This window comes from Aethalodelphis obliquidens, unplaced genomic scaffold (genome assembly GCF_003676395.1).
Source record: "Aethalodelphis obliquidens isolate GAN/ISIS:26980383/991018 unplaced genomic scaffold, ASM367639v1 scaffold83, whole genome shotgun sequence".
NCBI lineage: Eukaryota > Metazoa > Chordata > Mammalia > Artiodactyla > Delphinidae > Aethalodelphis > Aethalodelphis obliquidens.
Genome location: NW_020838027.1, coordinates 5840221 through 5861421, shown reverse-complemented (window position 1 = coordinate 5861421; position 21201 = coordinate 5840221). Strand labels below are relative to the sequence as shown.

Here is a 21201-nt window from a genome sequence, read left to right as displayed (position 1 = left end):
TTATACAGGTTGGTACTCCAGGGAGACACTTGACCAACCAAGAGCTGACTTGCAGCTGCCAGCGCAAAAAACGAAAGTCCCTAATGCTAAAGCCTGTTGCTAGGGAACAAAGGCACCGGTGTCGGGGGCAGGTTGGGCTGCTCAGAGGGTTATCACTCCAGGGGCGGAGGGTTATCACTCACTCCAGGGACCGGGGCTCCGCTTGCAACACTGCCTACGAGGAGTGCCTCATCAATACAGGAAGAGATGTCCCCTCTCTTCCTGAGACTGCTGCTGTTTTAATACCACTGCCCACCAAGGGCAGCCTGGCCACGGCAGGTGCAAGTGTCTCAAAATTGTCACAGAGCTGGATCAGCAAAGGGTCGCTTTTCCCCAGACCGAACTCTGGATAATCCTCACACACTCTCAGTATTTACGGTCTAGATGTCCTCCTGCCATAGTTGCTTCTCCACGTGTTCTTACTGATAAGCCCCCAGCCGGGCCCCTCAGCAATGGAGCTGAGTGGTTATCAAAGACAATAGATGAGAGATTGACATCCTGACACAATGTACTTCATTCTTACATCAAAACAACTTTACTTCTTTTTTAATTAATTAACTTTTAGCTGCTTTGGATCTTCGTTGCTGCGCGCGGGCTTTCTCTAGTTGTGGCGAGCGGGGGCTACTCTTCGTTGCGGTGCGCAGGCTTCTCATTGCGGTGGCTTCTCTTGTTGCGGAACACGGGCTCTAGGCGCGTGGACTCAGTCGTTGTGGCTCGCGGGCCCAAGAGCGCAGGCTCAGTAGTTGTGGTGCACGGGCTTAGTTGCTCCATGGCATGTGGGATCTTCCTGGACCAGGGCTTGAACCCATGTCCCCTGCCTTGGCAGGCTTATTCTTATTCACTGCGCCACCAGGGAAGCCCTGGCCTGACTTCCTGACTCCATCTGGAACCACTTTCCCCTCCATCCACCAGATTGTAGCCTAGACTTACAGGTGCCTAATTCCTCTAACGTCCCAAGGGCCAAGGGCCTTTGCACTGGCTGTTCCCTCTGTCTGGAACATCCTTCCTCTTGCTCTTCAGCTCAGATGTCACCTCCTCAAGAAGGACTTCCATGACCACTCAATCTCAAGTAGCTATAGGGCGACTGTCACTTTCCCTATTTCAGTTTGCAGTATGATACTTATTGTTCCTTATTTTTTAATTTATTTTCGTTATCTGCCTCATCTCATGAGAGAAGAACTCTTTTTTTCCAGTTCAGAAGGAAAGGTTTATTCTTTGATCGAAGAATGGAGAGGTGTGAGCTCCTGCTCTAGAGGACACACTATCCCCCAGAACTTTCTCATCTTAGCTCTGTATCTTCGATACCTAGAAGAGTGCTTAGCACACAGTAGGTGCTCAGTGGGTAAATATTTGAGATTTAATGAATGAATGAATACCTCCATGCCTGACCTCTTTCTACCATCACAATTGCCTTCCCAGCTGTTGGCAACCACAGGCTCCTTGAATCTGGTTTCTCCACAGACCACTTAGAGTCAGTCTGTTCAGAACGGTAGCCGCTAGCCACACATAGCTACTTAAATATGAAATTAAATTAAAGTAAAATTTCCGTTCCTCTGCACTAATCACCTTTCAAGTGTTTGTCAGCCATGTGTGTCCAGAGGCTACCATATTGGACAACGCAGATAATACTTTTTATCATAACAGAAAGATCTATGGGACAATGCTGATAGACCTCTATGAATAGGACTAACCCCAAAGGGAAGGTTTCGGCCTCAAGCATGATTGCCTTTTGGGGTCTTGTTGCTCTGAAACGGCTTCTGTATAAACCATCCTATTTGACTAATAAGCCATTTTATCAAGCAGGTGTTTTGAGGGTCATGATTTGAGGACCTCCGAGGTACGCTACTTGGAACGAGTAACTCTTTTCATGATAAGTACCTAAAAGTGAACAGATGCCTGGAAGAAGATATCTTAACATAGAACCGTATGACTTTGTGCTAAGAAGTGTGATGGGGGATGAGTTAAGAATGGGTTGGGGAGGGTGAGTAGGCGGCAGTCCTAGATATTAAACTAAATTAACTCTAAAGTATAATTCCTTTAGGATGGATTGTTACATTAGAAATGCCTTCAGGATGGACCTGGAGACTGTCATACAGAGTGAAGTAGGTCAGAAAGAGAAAAACAAATATCGTATATTAATGCATATATGTGGAATCTAGAAAAGTGGTACAGATGAACCTATTTGCAAAGCAGAAATAGAGATAAAGACGTAGAGAACAAAACGTATGGACACCAAGGGGGGAAGGGAGGGATGGGATGAATTGGGAGATTGGGATTGACATATATACACTACTATGTATGAAACAGATAACTAATGAGAACCTGCGGTATAGCACAGGGAACTCTACTTAATGCTCTGTGGTGACCCAAATGGGAAGGAAATCCAAAAAAGAGGGGATATGTGTGTACATATAGCTAATTCACTTCACTGTACAGCAGAAACTAATACAACATTGTAAGGCAACTATACCCCAATATAAATAAATAAAACCAGAAAAAAGAGAAAAGAAATGCCTTCAGCTCGAGACCAATAATGTAGACCAAGCTCACTTATGAAAATATGAAATAAAATATTAGCAAACAGAATCCCAGAGCTACATTAAAAGAAGAATACTTCAAGATCAAGTGTGGTTTATCCCAGAAAGTAAAGATAGTTTAGTATTAGGAAACTTATTTATGTCATTCATCAGATTAATAGACTTAAGGGGAAAAGTAGTGAATTGTCCTTGTAGATGCTCAAAAGACATTTGTTTTCTTCTCATAAAAACTCAATATCCATTGTAATTTAAAAACTCAGTGAAATGGTAAGAGATGGATATTTCCTTAGCATAATAAAGTAAATATATCTATTTCAAGTCCTGCTTAATAGGGACATACTGAAAATATTTCCATTAAAATCAGGATCGGGCTTCCCTGGTGGCGCAGTGGTTGAGAGTCCGCCTGCCGATGCAGGGGACACGGGTTTGTGCCCCGGTCCAGGAAGATCCCACATGCCGCGGAGCGGCTGGGCCGGTGAGCCATGGCCGCTGAGCCTGCGCGTCCGGAGCCTGTGCTCCGAAACGGGAGAGGCCACAACAGTGAGAGGCCCGCGTACCACAAAAAAAAAAAAAAAAAAAAAAAATCAGGATCAAGACAGCAATGTCCATTAACTACTACTACTATTACTACTGAACATTCTTCTGGAGGTATTAGGCAATGCATTTAGACAAGATTAAAATATATCAGAAGCATAAAGTTAGACAGCAGAGATTAATTTCACATTTTTTATAGTTGATAATCTAAGAGAATCAACTGAAAACCTATTTTAGTTGATAAGAGAATTCAGTAGGTGACTGGGTAAAAATACAGAAATAAATTCCATTTCTAAGGCACTTACAAAGATGAAACATCTAGGAATGAATTTAAGAAATACTCAAGATCTATATTTTAAAAACATTAAACACTGAAAAACTACTGAGAGGAATAAGAGGAATCAACAAATAGAAAGGCATATCATGTTCTCGAAAGGAAGGCTCGCACCAGAAAGACATGAGGGAGTTTTTTCTTTTCTTTTCTTTTCATTTCTTTTTTCTTTTCTTTTCTACTAGATAAACTGATGTTCATGTGGAAAAACAAATAAGAAAATATGGTTGGGAGAATTTTGAAAAAGGAGGTTAAAAGGAGCCCCATAGATATTAAGATATAAAGCTAAAATATATAATTGGAAGACTGTATTGCTAGCAAACTAAAAAACCAGATCTAAGAAAGAGAATTGAAAATCCAGAAGTAAATTCAAATTCACACACAAATTGAGTTTATGATAATGGTAGTGTTTTAAATTAGTGAAGAAAAAAATCATTGTTCAACAGATGATTTGGGGGATAACAAGATAATATTTCATAATTATCCAGTAGAAAAATGGTAAGAGAAAGGAAGTTAGTGGAAAATAAGTTACAAATGACTCTTTAACATATGAAAGTGTTCAGTCACACTGAAATGAAAAACTTTACTCACAATAAGAAATGCAAATAAAAATGACGTTGAGATACCATTTTTCACCTTTCAGATTGGCAAAGATTAAAATGTTCGCTAGCACAGCAAGGTTGGTATTTGTGTATGAAAATGGCACTTATAAACTGCTGATGTTTAATCTCTATGGAGGACAATTTGGCAATATTTATCAAAATAAAGTATATGTATCTTTTGACCCCCAATTTTATTTCTAGCAATTTTTTTTTTTTTTTTTTTTTTTTTGTGGTACGCGGGCCTCTCAATGTTGTGGGCTCTCCCATTGCAGAGCACAGGCTCCGGACGCACAGGCTCAGTGGCCACGGCTCACGGGCCCAGCCGCTCGGTGGCATGTGGGACCTTCCTGGACCGGGACACGAACCCGTGTCCCCTGCATCGGCAGGCGGACTCTCAACCACTGCGCCACCAGGGAAGCCCTCTAGCAAATTTTTGACAGCAATACTTCCACATGTGCAAAACGACATAGGTTACTGTAGAACTGTTTTTAATAGTAAAGATTGGAAATTAATTAAAAATCATCCAAGGGATCTAGTTAAATGGTGCAGATATTGGGATCCCATACAGTGAGATACTATGAAGATATAACAATTAAGGAGGACGTTTTGATACCCATATGGAATTATGGCCAAGCTATTTTGATAAATGAAAAAGCAAAAAGGAAGAATATGCAAAGAATTTGCTACCATTTGTGGACAAAAAGGAGGAAGTTATATATGTGTATATATTTGCTTGAATATGCATAAATCAGTAACAGTAACAGTAACATTGGTTGCTTCCAGGGAGGGGACACCTTGCTGGTTGAGGGGCAGTAGTGAAAGAGAAACATTTCACTGTTCACTCTTTGATACTTTTTGAATTTTGAGCCATGTGAATAAATTACCTACCCCCAAAGAGGAAATAAATAAAGTTAAAACTAAAAAAGAAAAGGAAAACTTGACTTATTGTGATTTACACATATGGGGGTTTGCTTTATCTCTCACAAAAAGAAGCCCAGAAGTAGGTGTTCACTGACTGTTGGTTCAGCTGCTCAATGATGCCTCACAAGCCAGGCTCTTTCTTTTCTTCCAGGACTTCCATCCTCAGAGAATTGGCTTTTTAGCTCCAGGGCTTTTCTTCATGATAGCAAGATGGCTGCCACAGTGCAGGCATCATGTCCTCACACAAGCATCCCCCAGACATGAAAGAAGGGACAAGGAAAGCCAAAAACTTTTTCCTGATAATGCTTTTTGTCCTGAGAAGGAAGATTTCCCTGTCCATGTCATTGGCCAGGATGGATCCCATGTTTATCCCAAACCAATTCCTAGCAAAGGGTAATGGGTTTACTGGCCCTTGAAATTGGGGGAAGGGCCTCCCATCCTGATATCAAGGAATCTTTGTCCTAGTACAGAAATAGTGTTCTGTTCCTAGGAAAGGTGCAGAAGTCTATTGGGTGGGTAGTAGACAGAGTCCACTCAGCTGTCAATGTGAACCACTCCATCTTTTGAAAAGAGAAATTCTTAATTACCCCAAGACCACATACCGCCACATCTCCCGTTGCACTGCCCTACACTCGATTTCGTCCATCTCCCCTGTGGACTGCGGCCTTAGCCTCACACTGGCCTCCTGCACCCATGTTGACATTGGCTGGACTCAGTGTTGGCTTTCTGGCCACCCTGTGTCGCAAGCATGACCGTGGCCTGCTCAGTGACCAGGACGTGCGCGGCCCAGTGTCCGGCCCTCTGAGGCGACCACCCGACTCGCCCCCAGCCCCACCGCCCACCTCTTGTGCCGAGGCTGTGGTCAGGCCTAGCTGGGCACCAACCGAACCGTGTCTGACTTCAATGCCTTCTACCAGGCATGACAGCGACAGCAAACGGGTGGGGCCAAGAAGGGCTTCTGCTGGGCCGAGACCCGAGACACGCTTCCGTCTTCGTTCTGATCACAGTCTTCCTCATCATGGACTTTTTTTCTTAATCGCAGAGCAGCGGGGAGGCGAGCAGCCCCCAGCCAGCATCCCCTACCCCCAAGAAAATGGCCTTGCCTGTCATCTTGAACCTGTTGTCTTCTGCTGGGGTCCGAAGGAACTGCTCTCCCCTTCCTGTTCCCCGGCTGGCCAGCTTAGCCATTGACCTACACATCCTTACCCCTCTGGTCCAGGAAAGAGGCTTTTCCATGCCTAAGAAAGAGGCCCCCAATGAAGCATCCCCAAAGCCCGAGAGTGAGGGGTTTCCTGGAGGCTCTGGGGTGCCTGCTTCCAGATGTTGTCAATTTCTGGAACACTTGCTCTGGCTTCCTTGTAAAGCGAGACTCGTCTGCTCCTGCCCCACGTGTGTAGCGTGGGGTCCTCTGTAACCCTGAAACGTGCAATATGGCCTGTTGTGGCTGCCAAAAGAAAAATTCCGGAGTTGTATGAAACTCATCTTTCTGTGAGTTCCGCAAGCCGCGGATGAGACCTATTGTAGGGTAAGGATGTGATCTGTGGGAACCTGGCCATTCTACGGTGGTCAGCCCCAGACCCCACTCCCCCTTCTGTTGGGGGCGTGTGGGAGCGGGAAAGAAAACAAGGTCATGAGCATAAGGAATAAGGCTTCCTGTGCCCATGCTTATCTAGCGTATGACGTTGGAGAAGTTCCTCTGTGGGCATGATGGCAGAGGAACAAGTCGTTTGCTCTCTTGAGGGCTGTCACACTTATTATCCATGTTCTAAGGGGCTCAGTGATTAAAATATGATGCCAGTAGAGTCAGGTTTATCCTCAGGACAGTGTGCCTGCCACCTACCTGGTCATCCCTTGACCAGCCGGACCCATCACTAACCGTGCAGCTCATCCCTTCCCAGAAATAGAACAACAAACCGGGAGTTTGAGTTACCTGAATGTGGGGAGACCCTACAAGCCAAGTCCTTGAAACATGGTGACTTGAGACTGTGGGAACTGGGGGAGTTTGAGTAGACAGGACTGCTGAAGGACACATGGTGGAATTTCACTTCCTTATTCAGAGCTGGTTGAGGATTTCTTTTTTTTAACCTCTATGCCTAATTGGTGCTAAGCAGTGGGTCATCACTTGGCTAGAGGTGTGATAATCAGCTCTCTTAACCCTGAATCACTGCATGTGGGGCGTGAATTAGCTGTGAGATGGCAGGTACTCTAGTGTGTATGCACTGTTGAGTGTAAAGCCAGGGCAGGGTGGGGGGATAGAAAACCTTTGCGGGACATCTACTATAAGGATGAGCGCCTAAGTCTAGGTTCTAAACAAAGCCAGAGGTGCTTTGCTACTATTAATACCAATTTCTGCACTCAGTCTTTTGTGTGAAATCCTTGTATAATTGGGGATAAACCCATAGCTAGTTCAACTTGGTCTCTTGGGAACCATTCTGTTTTCTCTAGCCTTGGAGGTTGGGGGCAAGCTCTTAGTCATGCTTTACAGTGACCATATGATTCAGTAGTAAAGATTTAAGCCCACTCTGGTTCAGACATGCTGGGCTCAGCGAGCCTTAGTCTGGGGGGAAGGGCATACGTACTTTAAAAAAGAACATTTAATGTTATTGTGTTTCGTATTTGGAAAACAAGAGGGAAAGTCTGTTCTTTTCAAAACACAAACTACAGGAAGTGAAGCTTAGTAAAATGTACAGAGGCTGGTGATTCTCAACCAAGGAGTTGTGGCATAAGAGTGTCCCTGGGGCAAGATTCTATCAAAGTTTCCATCAAATGGGGTTGGGGTTCTTTGGGGGTTTGTTTGTAAAAACACTAGTGGTCTGTGATATCTGGACCTTTCTCATGGGCTCTCAAGTTTGTTTTCTCTCAGTGAAGATCACAGCCAAGAACATTCCTTGAGCCCCAGGACATGGAGGTAGATAGAAAATTCCAGAAGGTTTGGGGTGGGGGATGGGGTCCAGACTCTGTGAAACTTCTAGAACATTCCATGCAATTCCAAACAGGGTAGACAATAAAGTTTATAAACCATCCAAAAAAAAAAAAAGAAAAGACTAGCTGGATTCAGACCTAATTACCCCATTATTAACTACCATTTTATCCGGTAGTTCCATTAGCATCATTTCCTTAAAAAAATTTCCCTCCTTTTATTTTGTTGAAAAGAAAAAGGATAATTTTTTTTTTAATCTAAACACCTTGGAACAATGATGAAGGAATCACGTTGTCTAGTGCTAGGATATGGCAAGAACAGGAGGATTTAACTCTAAAAATACAGCTCACGTTATTTACTTCTCAAGAAAGGAAGTTGGATTTAGCACTTTCAAGGCCAGCCTTAAATAACCTTAAATATCCAACCTTATATATCCATATCCAACCTTAAATAACCCTCCCCACCTTGAAGGGTCCCAGCAACAGAATCATAACATTAGACCCAGATGGTGGCCTTTTATGGAAGGAGCGGTCGGCTGGCAGCAGCTCCCCTCACAATCCTTCAACCTAAGACCGAGCAGCATGGCAGATAAATTCTGGGGGCCCAAACCTTTACAAACAATAAGAGAGCTTGAAAGATTTAAAGTTCTTTTGGGGGAAAAAAGAAAATACAGGCATATTTGGAGATGTTGCAAGTTCCGTCCCAGACCACTACAATAAAGTGAATCACACGAATTTTTGAGTTTCCCACTGCATCTAAAAATTATACATATATGTAGTCTATTAAGTGTGCAATAATAGCATTATGTCTAAAAACCAACGTACATGGCTTCATTTAAAAATACTTTATTGCTGAAAAATGCTAACCATCATCAATAATGCAGGGTTGCCACAATTTGTAAACAAACAAACAAACAAAAAAACCCACACACAATACAGCGAGGTACGCCTGCAAGACAAGAAGAAATAAAGTAAAGGTCACGAGTGCTCCTTCTGGGTTGAAGGAGGCCGGCCTCTATCTCTTCACCAACAGAATGTGAACTTGGCCTCTAAATTTATGTCAATTTATGTCTAAAGTGTGTATCTTTCCCTTCCTCCAACCTTTTGCCAAATACTTTTGCACTTTGCCTTGAGCCTGAGGGTTGGAGAGCTGGCTGAGACTGGATGCTGGTGGGACATGCAGGAGGTCTGATGACTTCAGAAAACCAGCCCATTTTACCCGTTCAGAGAAATTCTCTTTTTACCCAACAGGCCTCTAGAGCCAGCCTAATTGGGGTGGGGGGGAGGGCGCATGGCAGCCATGTGCAGCTGAACTGGGCAAGTGACTTACCCTCCTGGGCCTCAGTGTCCTCATCTGTTAAATGGGAAGAGTCATGGTACCTACCTCCTGGGGGGGGGTGTGCAGGTTGCATAAGGTCACGTTGCACAGCATTGAGAACACTGCCTGCCACGCCGTCAGTGATTGCTGGCCAATACTGTCATCACCTGAACTCCATATCCCGGCCTCTTACACAAATACCTTGTGGGATTATGTTTCACAGCTTTGACCTGTGCCTTTGACACAGCCCCAGTGGAATAGTGTTCCTCTGTAAATCCCAAGGGACGTCTCTAGCGGTCCAGGGGTTAAGACTCCGCACTTTCCTTTTTTTTTTAATTTTATAAATTTATTTATTTATTTATTTATGGCTGTGTTGGGTCTTCGTTGCTGCGCACGGGCTTTCTTTTAGTTGCGTCGAGCGGGGCTACTCTTCATTGTGGTGCGCGGGCTTCTCATTGTCATGGCTTCTCTTGTTGCGGAGCACGGGGTGTAGGTGCGCAGGCTTCAGTAGTTGTGGCACGTGGGCTCAGTAGTTGTGGCGCATGGGCTCTAGAGAGCAGGCTTAGTAGTTGTGGCGCACGGGGTTTGTTGCTCTGTGGCATGTGGGATCTTCCCGGGCCAGGGCTCGAACCCGTGTCCCTTGCATTGGCAGGCAGATTTTTAACCACTGCGCCACCAGGGAAGCCCAAGACTCCGCACTTTCAAATGCGCAGGTTCGATCCCTGGTCAGGGAACTAGAATCCCATATGCCGTGTGGCACGGCCAAAAAAAAAAAAAAAATCCCACAGAAATCAGTGATCTAGGTCTCAGTCTCCTCTTTATTTGCATGTGGTTACAATTCATAAATACACTCACCGTTTTCCTCCCCCTCCAAAATTCTCCCTTATACCTAAAACCCCACCCAAGCCCCTGGTTATAAGGATTCCCTTTCCTGTCTAGAAGGGGAGGGTGGTCCTCCCTGTCACTCCATCTTCACGTAGCGTCTCCCTCAGTCCATGTGAAGTGTGGGCCCTCGAAGGGCCTCTGAAGCTTGGGGATGACGGGCATCACAAATCCGCCAGAGGTCCCGGCCATGTCCTTGAGTGACCATGTGGCTGGCTCCCTTCCATGCCATGCTTGGGGTACAGATGCCAGGGGGGCGGCAGTTAGCGTCACATGTGCTCTCTGTGCCTGAGGCCGAGCTGGTGCTGCCCCAGTGGGCAGGGGGTCTGCAGTGGAGTCCCGGGCCTGCTCGGGCGGTGGTGAGAGTCCTGCGGGGGCACCATTCCCAGCCAGTGCTGGCCCTGCTCTCAGAGACGCGTCTGAGCCCCGGCCCCTCGGGGTCCAGCTCTCGGGGCCCTACCCAGGCCCTTGGTCAGTCCTGTGCGGGGAGGGCGGCCTCGGGGAGGAGGCGCTCTCAGGCCTCCCTTCTCCTGGCTTCTCCAGACAACATCAGGCGTGGGTGACAAATTGGGTCCTTGGCCCCGTTAGGGGGTGTGGCACCCCAGTGTCTCTGTCTCAGCCAGGTGCCAAGCTTTGCCATCCTCCTGGTAGGGTGTGGAGAGCCCGGGAGGGCTAGGGGCACCCTCTTCAGGGATGGGGTACGGAGGCTCTGGGGGAGCGGGGGTGTCTCCGGGGCCCCGTGCTCCCCCCAGTACTGGCCCGTTGTAGATGTAGATGTTGCCGGTGACAGTCACAGACCCGCCGGTGACGTGAATGCCATTGGTGCCTGTGGGAAGGAAGGCGGAGTAAGGAGTGAGGGGCAAGTTTGAGGGGAAGGCCTGTGTGACCCCAGCATCGGACTCCAGCTTCCCCAGGGCCCCGTCCGCCATCGCCATTTCCGCTCTGTCCCTCTCCATCGGCGTTCTTGAGCTCTGTGTTTATTCCTCTGTTTCTTGGTTTTCAGTCTCTTCCCTGCTCTGGAGTCGGGACGCTCTGGCTGCTGGAGCTTCCTCTTGCACCAGGTTTAGTCTCCTCATTTCTGCCTGGCTCACACTCTCTCTCCCTGCCCACCCTCCCTCCCCACCCACTCTGCTCCCTGCGCCTGCCCCAGGCTCACTCACCGTGGGCCACCTGGCCTTGCTCTGGGAGCTCAGCCTCCAGCTCCCTGGCCTGGCTCAGAGGACTCTGCTGTTGTAGCGCCTCTTCCTCCAAACCTGGGGACGCCGGGAGCCCAGCCGAAGCTGGGGTCAAGTCTCCAGAGGTGGGCAGAAGTGGCTCTACCAGGTCAGGGTACTGTGGGTTGACCCTCGGGGGCTCCCAGCTTCCTTCAGCAGTATTTGATTCCTCTCCCTGCAGGACAGAGGCCGAGAACCAAGCAGTGACGTGGGCCTCAGACCCCGTCTTTCTTTAATTCCTCCCCCCTCCCCACCCCACGCTTAGGCAGCTCAGTGCCCTCTTCTGCTCCTATTCAGGCTCCCTGCCCCAGGGCCTTTGCACCTGATGTTTCCTCAGCTCCTGGAGCACTTTCCTCGATACATCCCGACGGCTGGCTCCCTGTGTTCTTCAGCTCTCTGCTCAAATATCAGCTGATCACAGAGGCCCTCTCTGTCCACTCTAAGATAATATACCCTCGTCTGTTGCCACTGTCACTGTCTCCCTACCATGCTTTATTTAGCAATTATCACTCCCTGAGGTACAGCTGTCTAACTTTATTCTGGCTCCACTGGTTTGTAACTCTGGGAGGACAGACACTTTGCTTTGCTCACTGCTGTTTCCACTGTGCCTTGAACAGTGCCTAGCACACCGTGTGCTTGATGAATTATTAGTTGAATGAATGAATGGTTGTTGAAGCGGCAGACTCTTTTCCTGCCTGCCCCCCACCTGGTTCACCTGTCCCCCTGCCCCTCCTTGCTGCCTCCTCAGCCTTCCCCATTACCTCTGGGTGCCTCTTGAGCAGGGATCCTGCAATAGAAAATGAAAGGGCAGGCCTCAGACCCCCAGGCTCTCCCCCTCCACACAAGCCATGATATGGCACTGCTCACCCTGGGCTCCCCACAAGGATCAGGTTACCATTACCCTTATCTCCAGCCTCGAGTGGGGGGCTGGATGGAGGTGATGTCTATGTGGGGGGCAGGTGCTGGGCGTCTTGGGGGTGTGAAGGCGCAGAAGGGTCATCCCTGGGCGAGCTGAATATTCCCTCCAGCCCCCCTCCCCCAGCTAGGTAGGCACAGACCTAGGCCCTGCATCCCTGCCTGCACCCTGCTCCTTCCTACCCAGCTTTCTGCAGAGAGAGGGGTGGCTCTTCCAGGTGCAGGCGAACACAGTGGTGAGAAGCAGCAAGGAGACCAGCGGCAGCAAGACGGCCAGGACCAGCATCGTTCCTGCAGGACGGCAGACAGGACGGGGCATGAGGGCCCGAGCAGGCTGGGGGGTGGGCAGTTAAGGAAGAGCTCTCCAGTTCTCAAGCCACCCGGGCAGAAAAGGGAGAGCAGCTTTCCCCTTCCGGTCCCACTACAGTTCCTAAAGGAGGAGTTGGAGAAACTTCCCTCGGGTTACAGAGAAGGGGCACTAAGCCTGACTAGTGGGGGGACCTCCTGACAGCCAGCAGAAACTCTGTCGCAGATGGAGACGTTTGGGGTGGATGCGGGTGGCCACCGGCACGGGGGCAGCCTTGCGGGTGAGGACAGGCACTTGGGCAGTCGGTCTGCAAGGGCTGAAAGTGGGAGTGGGAAGCAATAAGGGAGGTGGGGAGTCTGTAAGCAGACTCAGGCCACAGGGTGAAGTCATGTCTCTGCGGACTTGACCATCTTACAGAGAGACCCACAGCTGCGGGAGCTGAGGTTGTCCTTCTGCAGCTGTGGAGGTGTTTACAGGGGTGACGGAGTCGGGATCCTGGCTTCTGAACTCTGCCTGTGGCTACCTGGCAGTGGAGGGCTGCCCGGTCTCCACCCGCGGCTCAGGGCAGGTCCCGGGAGGGAGGGAAGCGGAGGCTGGGTTTCTCAGGTGCCCACATGTAGCCATGGTAACTGCTGCCTTCCTATGGGCCTCATGCTGCCGTCAACAGCATGGAGTCTACCATGCCCGTCGCCTGTGTCACCTGTGCCTGAGGAAGATGGGGAGCACTTGGACATTTGCACACTGGGAGTTTGCCCTTTGTGATCCGTCTAATTCCATGGCCTAAGGGAGTCCAGAATGGGAGGTGTGGGGAAAAACTAGACCCAGAGTCTTGGACACCTGGGCTCCTGCCCAGTTGTGTATTTTTCATATAAAAATGAGATTAGCTTACATTCTCTCTAAAATTCCAGCTCTAAAATGCCTATCGTTTTTGATACACAGTTAGAAATTAATATGAGGATGTGGAAAATATTTATGATATAGTTGAATGAAAAATTAAGTTACAAATGACTGCACTTTTAGGAAAATAATTATTTTTTTCTATTGCACAGAAAAAAGTATGGGAAGATATATTCAAAAGTGTTGAGTGTGGGGCTTCCCTGGTGGCGCAGTGGTTAAGAATCTGCCTGCCAATGCAAGGGACACGGGTTCGAGGCCTGGTCCGGGAAGATCCCACATGCCGCGGAGCAATTAAGCCTGTGCGCCACAACTACTGAGCCTGTGCTCTAGAGCCCGTGAGCCACAACTACTGAGCCCACGCGCCACAACTCCTGAAGCCTGCACGCCTAGAGCCCGTGCTCCCCAACAAGAGAAGCCAGTGCACCGCAATGAGAAGCCCGTGTACCGCAAAGAACAGCAGTCCCCGCTCACTGCAACTAGAGGAAGCCTGTGCACAGCAACGAAGACCCAACGCAGCCAAAAATTTAAAAATAAATAAATTAATTAATTAAAATTAAAAAAAAGAAAGTGTTGAGTGGATATGCTAGGTGATGGTTCTGTGGGTGAGGTTTAGTTTTGTTTATCTGAATTTTCTGCAGTCTGCAAGTATTACGGCATGGGCTTTGGAGAGAGACTTAGAATAGGTCTTCGTAACACCAGTTACCACATGGATGATCTTGGGCAAGTCACCTAACCTCTCTGGGACGCGGTTTCCTCATCTAGTCAGTGAGGATAATAATAAGACTATTTCATAGGATCATTGTGAGGGTCAAACGAGTTACTGAAAGTCAAGTGTTCACAGAGTGCCTGACGCGCTAGCTCTCAATAAGTGGAAGCTATGATTATAAATACTTGGTAATTTTTTAAAGTTAAAGAAATAAACTTTCCCCTGATTAATAACAACCACAGTCATTAGAAACATCCTGTAATCCTCTATTAGGCGAGGAAACCAATGACTCCACAGAAAAGACCAAGAAGGCATCAAGTGTTGAATCTTCTCTCGAATAACTACAGAGACATCCAGTCTAGTAAATGGATTATGTGATGGTGGCATGTCCAAAACGATGACGGTGATGTCAGTTACAATTACATCTCCCTGTGGGTGTACTATTACGTATAACTTATAAGTCATGTGTAGGACATATAACTTAAAAAGTGTGTGTGTATGTTTGTGTGTGATTAACCTGGCCCAGGGATACTCCAATTTCCCTTTGAGGAGCTTTTCTTCTTGCCTCAATTCTGACTGGAAAGGATTCATCATTTCCCCGTTCTTTTAGATGGCTAGAATTAAGGCATCTTCCCAGATGCCCCCTGCCCCTGCCCCTGGCCCCTCACCTGGTGTCTCGGAGGGCTCTGGCGGATTTCTGCAGCTGGTGTCAGACCGGGAGGTGCCTGGCGCTGCCTCTACGAGGCCCTGGTCCTCACACCTGTGGAGGAAAGAGCCCAGCTCAGGTGGGCTCCTGGCGGTAAGTGGGAGGCGGTCCGTGGAGCTGAGCAGTGGATGGGGCTGTCAGCAGCTGGGGCTGGGAGGGTGGGAGGAACACGGACCTGGCACCCTCACCTGGTGTGGGGCTGGCAGCGGGCGCTGGGGGAGGAGGTGTTCTGGAAGTGCCCTGCCTTACAGGGAACACAGTTGCTGTTAGCCTTCCTGTCTTCATCTGGCAAGAGAAATGCATGGCCAGCCAGGGTGAGTGGGCAAAGGGAGCCCACTGGATGGCCCCTTCCCTGACCACCCACTGCAATCCGTAGTTTGCAGCATCTTTCCTGATCTCCGAATTGCACGAGCTTCCTCCCAGTGCTGGGAGGACCCCCGAGCCCTGCACCATCCCAGTTTCATTTCTCTGCAGGTCCCTTCTGTGAGCCTTGCTCAGGGAGGGAGAAGAGGCCTGGGGCCTCACCATGGACACAACCCCATGCACCCTGCCCCCTTCAAGATCACCTGCCTCCTCCCCCCACCCCTTTGCCCCCAGTGACCTCTGACCTTTGAGCTCGGCTTCAGTGCCAGGCGGGCAGTGGGAGAGTGACTCGCAGTGTACACACTCAGAGCCCCAAAAGACGCAGAAGAGTCCTGGCTGGCAGCGGCACTGGGTTTTGTGTTTGCTAGTGCAAGGCGTGATCTCCATGAAGCCCAGCACTGGTGGGGAGACAGAGGGCTCAGCAGAGGGGCTGCGCTCCGGGAGATCCCAGCCCCCGTCCCCGCCAGAACACCCCACTCACTCTGGTCACAGGGGCGGCACAGCTGGCAGATGGAGAGATGGTTCCAGTGCTCGTTGTAGGAATTTTCGGGGCACGTGGCACAAGTGGTGTCCTGGTCGGGGCCACATTCGGCCGAGACGTGTGTGCCTAGGATGTGAGCGGGGCAGTGGGAGTGTCAGGGGACTAGGGTTCCCCCACGCCCTCTGCTGCTTGCTGTGTGACCCTGGGCCTGCCGCGGTGCCTACACGGGAGGGACGGCCGGTGTCTCTCACTCTCTGTTTCTGCCAGCGGGTACTCCTGGGAGATGGCGTCCACCTTCCGTCTGAGGCAGCGATGTGGGCTGGAGCGCCCTGTAACCCACCTCCCTGTCCCAGACTTCCTGTGGCCCCCGCCACTCACCTGGGGGGCAGCGGGAGCAGCAGACGTGATGCTTGGGCTCGTAGTACTCCGTTTCCCGGTCCCGGCAGGTTTGGTTCTCCGTGCGGTACGGGGGCACCTTCAAGGGGAGATGGAGTGAGGCGAGAAGTATTCAGCAGTCAGCTGGGAAGGGCAGAGGGGCTACAGAGAGGGCGGCCCAGACCCCTCTTCCCTGGCTGAGCCCACCCCCACCCGCTGGCCTGGGCCCCTCCCTCACCAGCTGGGGCTGGGATGCTGCCAGGAGACCCCAGAGGCCCAATATGAGCGGCCCCCAGGCCAGGCCGCAGGGGGAGGCGGCCCACGGCAGGCGCATGGCGGCCAGTCAGCCAGCCGAGCAGATGGGTGGAGGCCTGGGAGGAAGGTGGGAGGCCTGGACGTTCCGGGCAGTGGTGGCAGCAGCCTCCCGAGCCCAGAGGCTGGGACAGGACTCGGCCGACTTGCCCCCGGGGGCCAGAGCGGCCGGGCCTGGCCTGGCCTCCAGGGCTCCAGCGCTGGGCTCAGGAAGTGGGAGTGGAGGAGCCGGCGGGGCGGGGACAGGGAGAGCTGGGAGCCGAGGCAGCTGTCTGTCGCAATCGGGAAGAGGAACAGGCTTGGCTGCCCGACGCAGGGCGGGAGGGGGTGGCGGGGAAAGCACGTGAGGGCAGCGGGGCCGGAACCGGGCCTCCTCCCTTCTTTGGAGGCCTGACCGGAGAGGAGGATGCAGGGACAGGCCAGGCCCAGCCAGTGGGAAAGGGGTAGCAGAGCCAGTGCACACTCCTCGGCTGGGCCCCCGGAAGCCCAGCTGGGAACAGATGGAGTTCCAGACACAGCTGTGTCCAGCTAGCAGGACGCCAGATCTGAAAAGTGGATGGGCCTGGACCGTCAAACTTGGAGGGTGCAGAGACCCACCGAGAGCCTCGGCCAGCCAGACCAGCATCTGGGAACCAGAAGTCCTAGCTGGCAGACTGTCTGGACTCCCGGCTTCCCACCCTGTTGTGTGACTTTTGAAGATAAACTACAAAGGAGTCACAGCCAGCCAGCACCCCCTTCCCTGAGTCAGCCCAGCCCACACCCACCTCAGTGGACACGGGTCACCTACGAGATTCTCCAGAGCGTGCAGCGGCCCCTGCTCCCCTGTCCTCAGAGAAGGCAGTGGTGCATAGACCAGGTTCCCATGAGCAGGGCAGCTGGGCTGGGGCTGGGTGGCCACCACCCTCAGTCCCAGCCTCTCACCCAGGAGCCTTTGAATCCCTTTGAGCTGGAGGGAGCTGACAGCCCACCAGACCGGGCCCCTCACATTAAGGATGAGGACACAGAGGCCAGGGTGCCATGTAGAGGAGACGGGGATTCCAGGGGCACTCGGTCTGGTCCTTGTCCCTTTTCTTCCCACCATCTCCCTGCAACCCATTAACAGCATCCCAGCCCTTACCCAACCATGCCAGGGTGTCTGGTCTCCAAGTTCCTGTGCTCCTGGCTCACTCCCACCTGTCCTTGAGGGTCACCTGGGCTCTGGGAAGCACCTCCACCCCGGGCTGCCCAGCCTCCCTGCAGACCACTCCCTGTGACCCGTGGCTTGCCATCCGCTGGCCGCTGGGCCTTGAGCTTGGCAGCGGCCTGCCCCGGAGCTGTAACTCTGGGCTCCCGGAGCTTCACACAGGGTCTGGCACGCACTGCGTGTCCGGTACATATTTATGGACTAAACCGATGATGCCTCGCCCACGTCCCACAGCCGGTCCGTGGCAGAGCCAGCCTAGAGGCCGGGGCTCCGGATGTCTGGGTCCCAGCTCATTCCAGCAACCAGGCTCCCTCCTCGTGACTCAGGGGTGCCTCCCTAAGCATGACGGACTGTCTGGAGAGAGGTCACCTGGGCATCATCCCTGCCCCCTCCTTGGAGGGCTCTGTTCACACATCCTAACCCTGGTTGGTCTGGCTGGCTGGACAGGCTCCTGGTGGAAGAGTGGGAAGTCCAGGTCAGGGGTGTGCCCCTGGTGGGGGGCGGATCACAAAAGGGCGAATCAGCCTGCCTGAGCTATAGACATCTCTCTCCTCTCCTGGTGCAGGCCTAGGACCCGCCCTCTGCCGGAGAACATCCAAGGCTGCCTGGGAAGGGAGGAAGTGTCAGAAAGGCACGCGCTGCTCAGGTCAAGAAAATGGGGTCTGGGACTGGACACACCACTGAGCTCTTAAATGCAGAAAGGTCTGTGTGCGCACCTTAGATCCCTTTTTCTATTCATTAACAAAATTTTTAAAATTGAAATTTAGTTGATTTACAATGTTGTATAGGTTTCAGGTGTACAGCAAGGTTATTCAGTTATATATATAACTGAACATATATTCAGTTATATGAAATTTGAAGCATACATATTTTCAGATTTTATTCCATTCTAGTTTATTATAAGATATTGTATACAATTCCCTGTGTTAGACAGTAAATCCTTGTTGCCTATCTATTTTATATAGAGTAGTGTGTATCTGTTAATCTCATACTCCTGATTTATCCTTTCCCCATCTCTTTCCCCTTCGGTGACCATAGTTTGTTTTCTATGTCTGTGAGTCTGTTTCTGTTTCGTATATAGATTCATCTGTATTATATTTTAGATTCCACATACAAGTGATATCATATAATATTTGTCTTCCTCTGTCTGACTTACTTCACTTAGTATGACAATCTCTTGGTCCATCCATGTTGCTGCAAATGGCAATATTTCATTCTTTTTTATGAGTAATATTCCATTATATATATATATATATATATAGCACATTCTTCTTAAACCAATTGTCTGTTGCTGACGGTTGGGTTGTTTCTATGTCTTGGCTGCTGTAAATAGTGCTGCTATGAGCATTAGAGTCGCACGTAATTTTTCGAATTAGAGTTTTCGTCTTTTCTGGATCTATACCCAGGAGAGAGATTGCCAGATCATATGGTATCTCTAGGTTTAGTTTTTTTAAGGAAACTCCACACTGTTTTCCATAGTGGCTGCACCAATTTACATTCCCACCAACAGTGTAAGAGGGTTCCCTTTTCGCCACATCCTCTCCAGCATTTATTATTTGTAGACTTTTAAAAAATTAATTAATTAATTTTTTGGCTGTGTTGGGTCTTTGTTGCTGCGCGCGGGCTTTCTCTAGTTGTGGTGAGTGGGGGCTGCTCTTCGTTGCAGTACGCGGGCTTCTCATTGCAGTGGCTTCTCTTTGTTGTGGAGCCTGGGCTCTAGGCACTCGGGCCTCAGTGGTTGTTGCACGCGGGCTCAGTAGTTGTGGCTCATGGGCTTAGTTGCTCCGTGGCATGTGGGATCTTCCCAAACCAGGGCTCGAGCCCGTGTCTCCTGCATTGGCAGGCGGATTCTTAACCACTGCGCCACCAGGGAAGTCCCATTATTTGTAGACTTTTTGATGATGGACATTCTGACTAGTGTGAGGTGATACCTTATAGTGGTAAGGTATACCTTACCACCGGTGGTAAGGTATACCTTTCTCTAATAATTAGCGATGTTGAGCATCTTTTCATGGGCCTGTTGGCCAACTGTGTGTCTTCTTTGGAAAAAAGTCTATTTGGGTCTCTTTTTTTTATTATGATCATGGAAATCATGCATAATTTATACATATGGAAAAGAGGAGACAATAGTACTGTGAACTCCCAGCCTCAACTCAGGTGGGTCTTATTTCTCCCATAGAACCCTCTCCTACTCTTCTAATCTTCTCTTAATTATTTTGAAGCAAATCCCAGACATATATTATTTCACTTGAAAATATTTTAAGATTTTACTCAAAGACAGGGACTCTTTTTCCTTTAATTGAAGAATAACCTATAAACAATGAAATGCATAAAGTACACTAATCTTATGTGTACAGATCAATGAATTTTCACTTTTGTGTATTCCTGTGTATCTCCCAGAATACTTCCAGCACCCCAAAATGTTCCTGCACGCCCTTTCCAGGCAAAGCTCCCTGCGTCACAGGTAAGCACCATCTCAGATCCTTTTAGCTCCAGCAGTCTGAACTATATTCTTTCTGCTGCTAGCATGAGCTGTCACTTCAGCTTTCAAGGACTCTCTGCGTCCTATGGAAAGAGCCCTAAGATCTGGACTTTAATCTTGGCCCCATCACTTCATCTCTCTGGGTCTCTTTTTTTGTGCCAAATCAACTGCTGCTTTGCTTGCGGCTCTGATCTGTTCTCCACCCTTCCCCTGCTCTGTTCTGTTCCCTATTGGGAACTACATTTCCCAGAGTGCTTTTCCCTCTAGCTTCCCTGTAGGCTCAGCCAGTGGGAAGACAGGTGGGTGGAGGACAATTTGGTGGGAAGAGGGAAGAAGCCAGGCGATTCCTCTGCTTCTCTGCTTTCTGACACGGCGCGCAGCTGGTTGTGTTGCTTCCTTCCATCCTTCCACTATCCCATCCCCTGCCAGGCAGCCCCCACTATTTAGTTCCTGCCAAATAGCTCTGGAGGCTTCTGGGTCTGTAAGGCTTCTGTATAAGTTTGTCTTTCCAGCCCTAGAGAGGTAGCTGCTTCCTGCTTTGCTATTTTCTGGGTTGCCTTGCTGTCCCCCACTGGCTTCTCAGCATTTCCATCAACCATGTACCAATTCTCTGTGTTAAGTTTCTTCCATTTGAAAGACATAGAGTGTTTCCTCTTTCTGGACACGGATGGACAAATCTCACCCATGAATGGTGATTATACCTGCCCTGCCTTCTCCGGGAGGGTGAGGGGAGCCTCACAAGGTGAGGCGTCCATGAACTCTTCACGGGCAGACATCGTCTCTGCTTCTTCCCTTTCGTGTTCTTCATCGGCTTCCTTGAGGTTTTGCTGATTTCCGTGGGGCAACACCAGACCCCGACTGAGTGCCCCATAGACCCCCAGAGTGTGTGGGAGTGAGGCTCTTCTCCAGGCCCTCTCCAGAGGGGGTTGCTGGGAGATCCTTCTTCCCAGAGGCCCACGGGAATCCAAAAGGAGGGTTTATGGGAATGGATTCTTTTTTTTTTTTTTTTTGGTTTTTATTAGAGTATAGTTGATATACAACGTTGTGTTAGTTTCTGCTGTATAGCAAAGTGAATCAGTTGTACCTATACATAGATCCACTCTTTTTTAGACTTCTTTCGCATATAGGTCATTACAGAGTATTGAGTAGAGTTCCCTGTGCTAGCCAGTAGATCCTT

At 49.7% G+C, this 21201-nt stretch overlaps 1 protein-coding gene across 1 annotated transcript; it reads right to left on the bottom strand.

Annotated features, from left to right (window-relative positions):
• Positions 1-9999: 9999 nt before the first annotated feature.
• LTBR (lymphotoxin beta receptor) lies at positions 10000-16518 on the bottom strand. Its single transcript, XM_027093357.1, has 10 exons — positions 16286-16518; positions 16051-16147; positions 15673-15798; positions 15437-15589; positions 15017-15113; positions 14791-14882; positions 12396-12503; positions 12059-12084; positions 11244-11472; positions 10000-10909 (listed from the first exon to the last, which is right to left on the bottom strand). The coding sequence occupies exons 1-10, from the start codon at positions 16379-16381 to the stop codon at positions 10668-10670; spliced, it is 1266 nt and encodes a 421-aa protein (XP_026949158.1). The 5' UTR covers positions 16382-16518; the 3' UTR covers positions 10000-10667.
• Positions 16519-21201: the final 4683 nt, after the last annotated feature.

What these genes read in the sequence shown, in the direction of transcription:
- LTBR (XM_027093357.1), bottom strand. Translation starts at nt 16,381, where the DNA reads ATGCGCCTGCCGTGGGCCGCCTCCCCCTGCGGCCTGGCCTGGGGGCCG. An exon ending in CTCTCTCTGCAGAAAGCTGG is followed by an intron (nt 12,085 to 12,395) that starts GTAGGAAGGAGC and finishes TTTCTATTGCAG; the next exon opens with GATCCCTGCTCAAGAGGCAC. An exon ending in GCAAGGCCAGGTGGCCCACG is followed by an intron (nt 10,910 to 11,243) that starts GTGAGTGAGCCT and finishes TCCTTCCCACAG; the next exon opens with GCACCAATGGCATTCACGTC.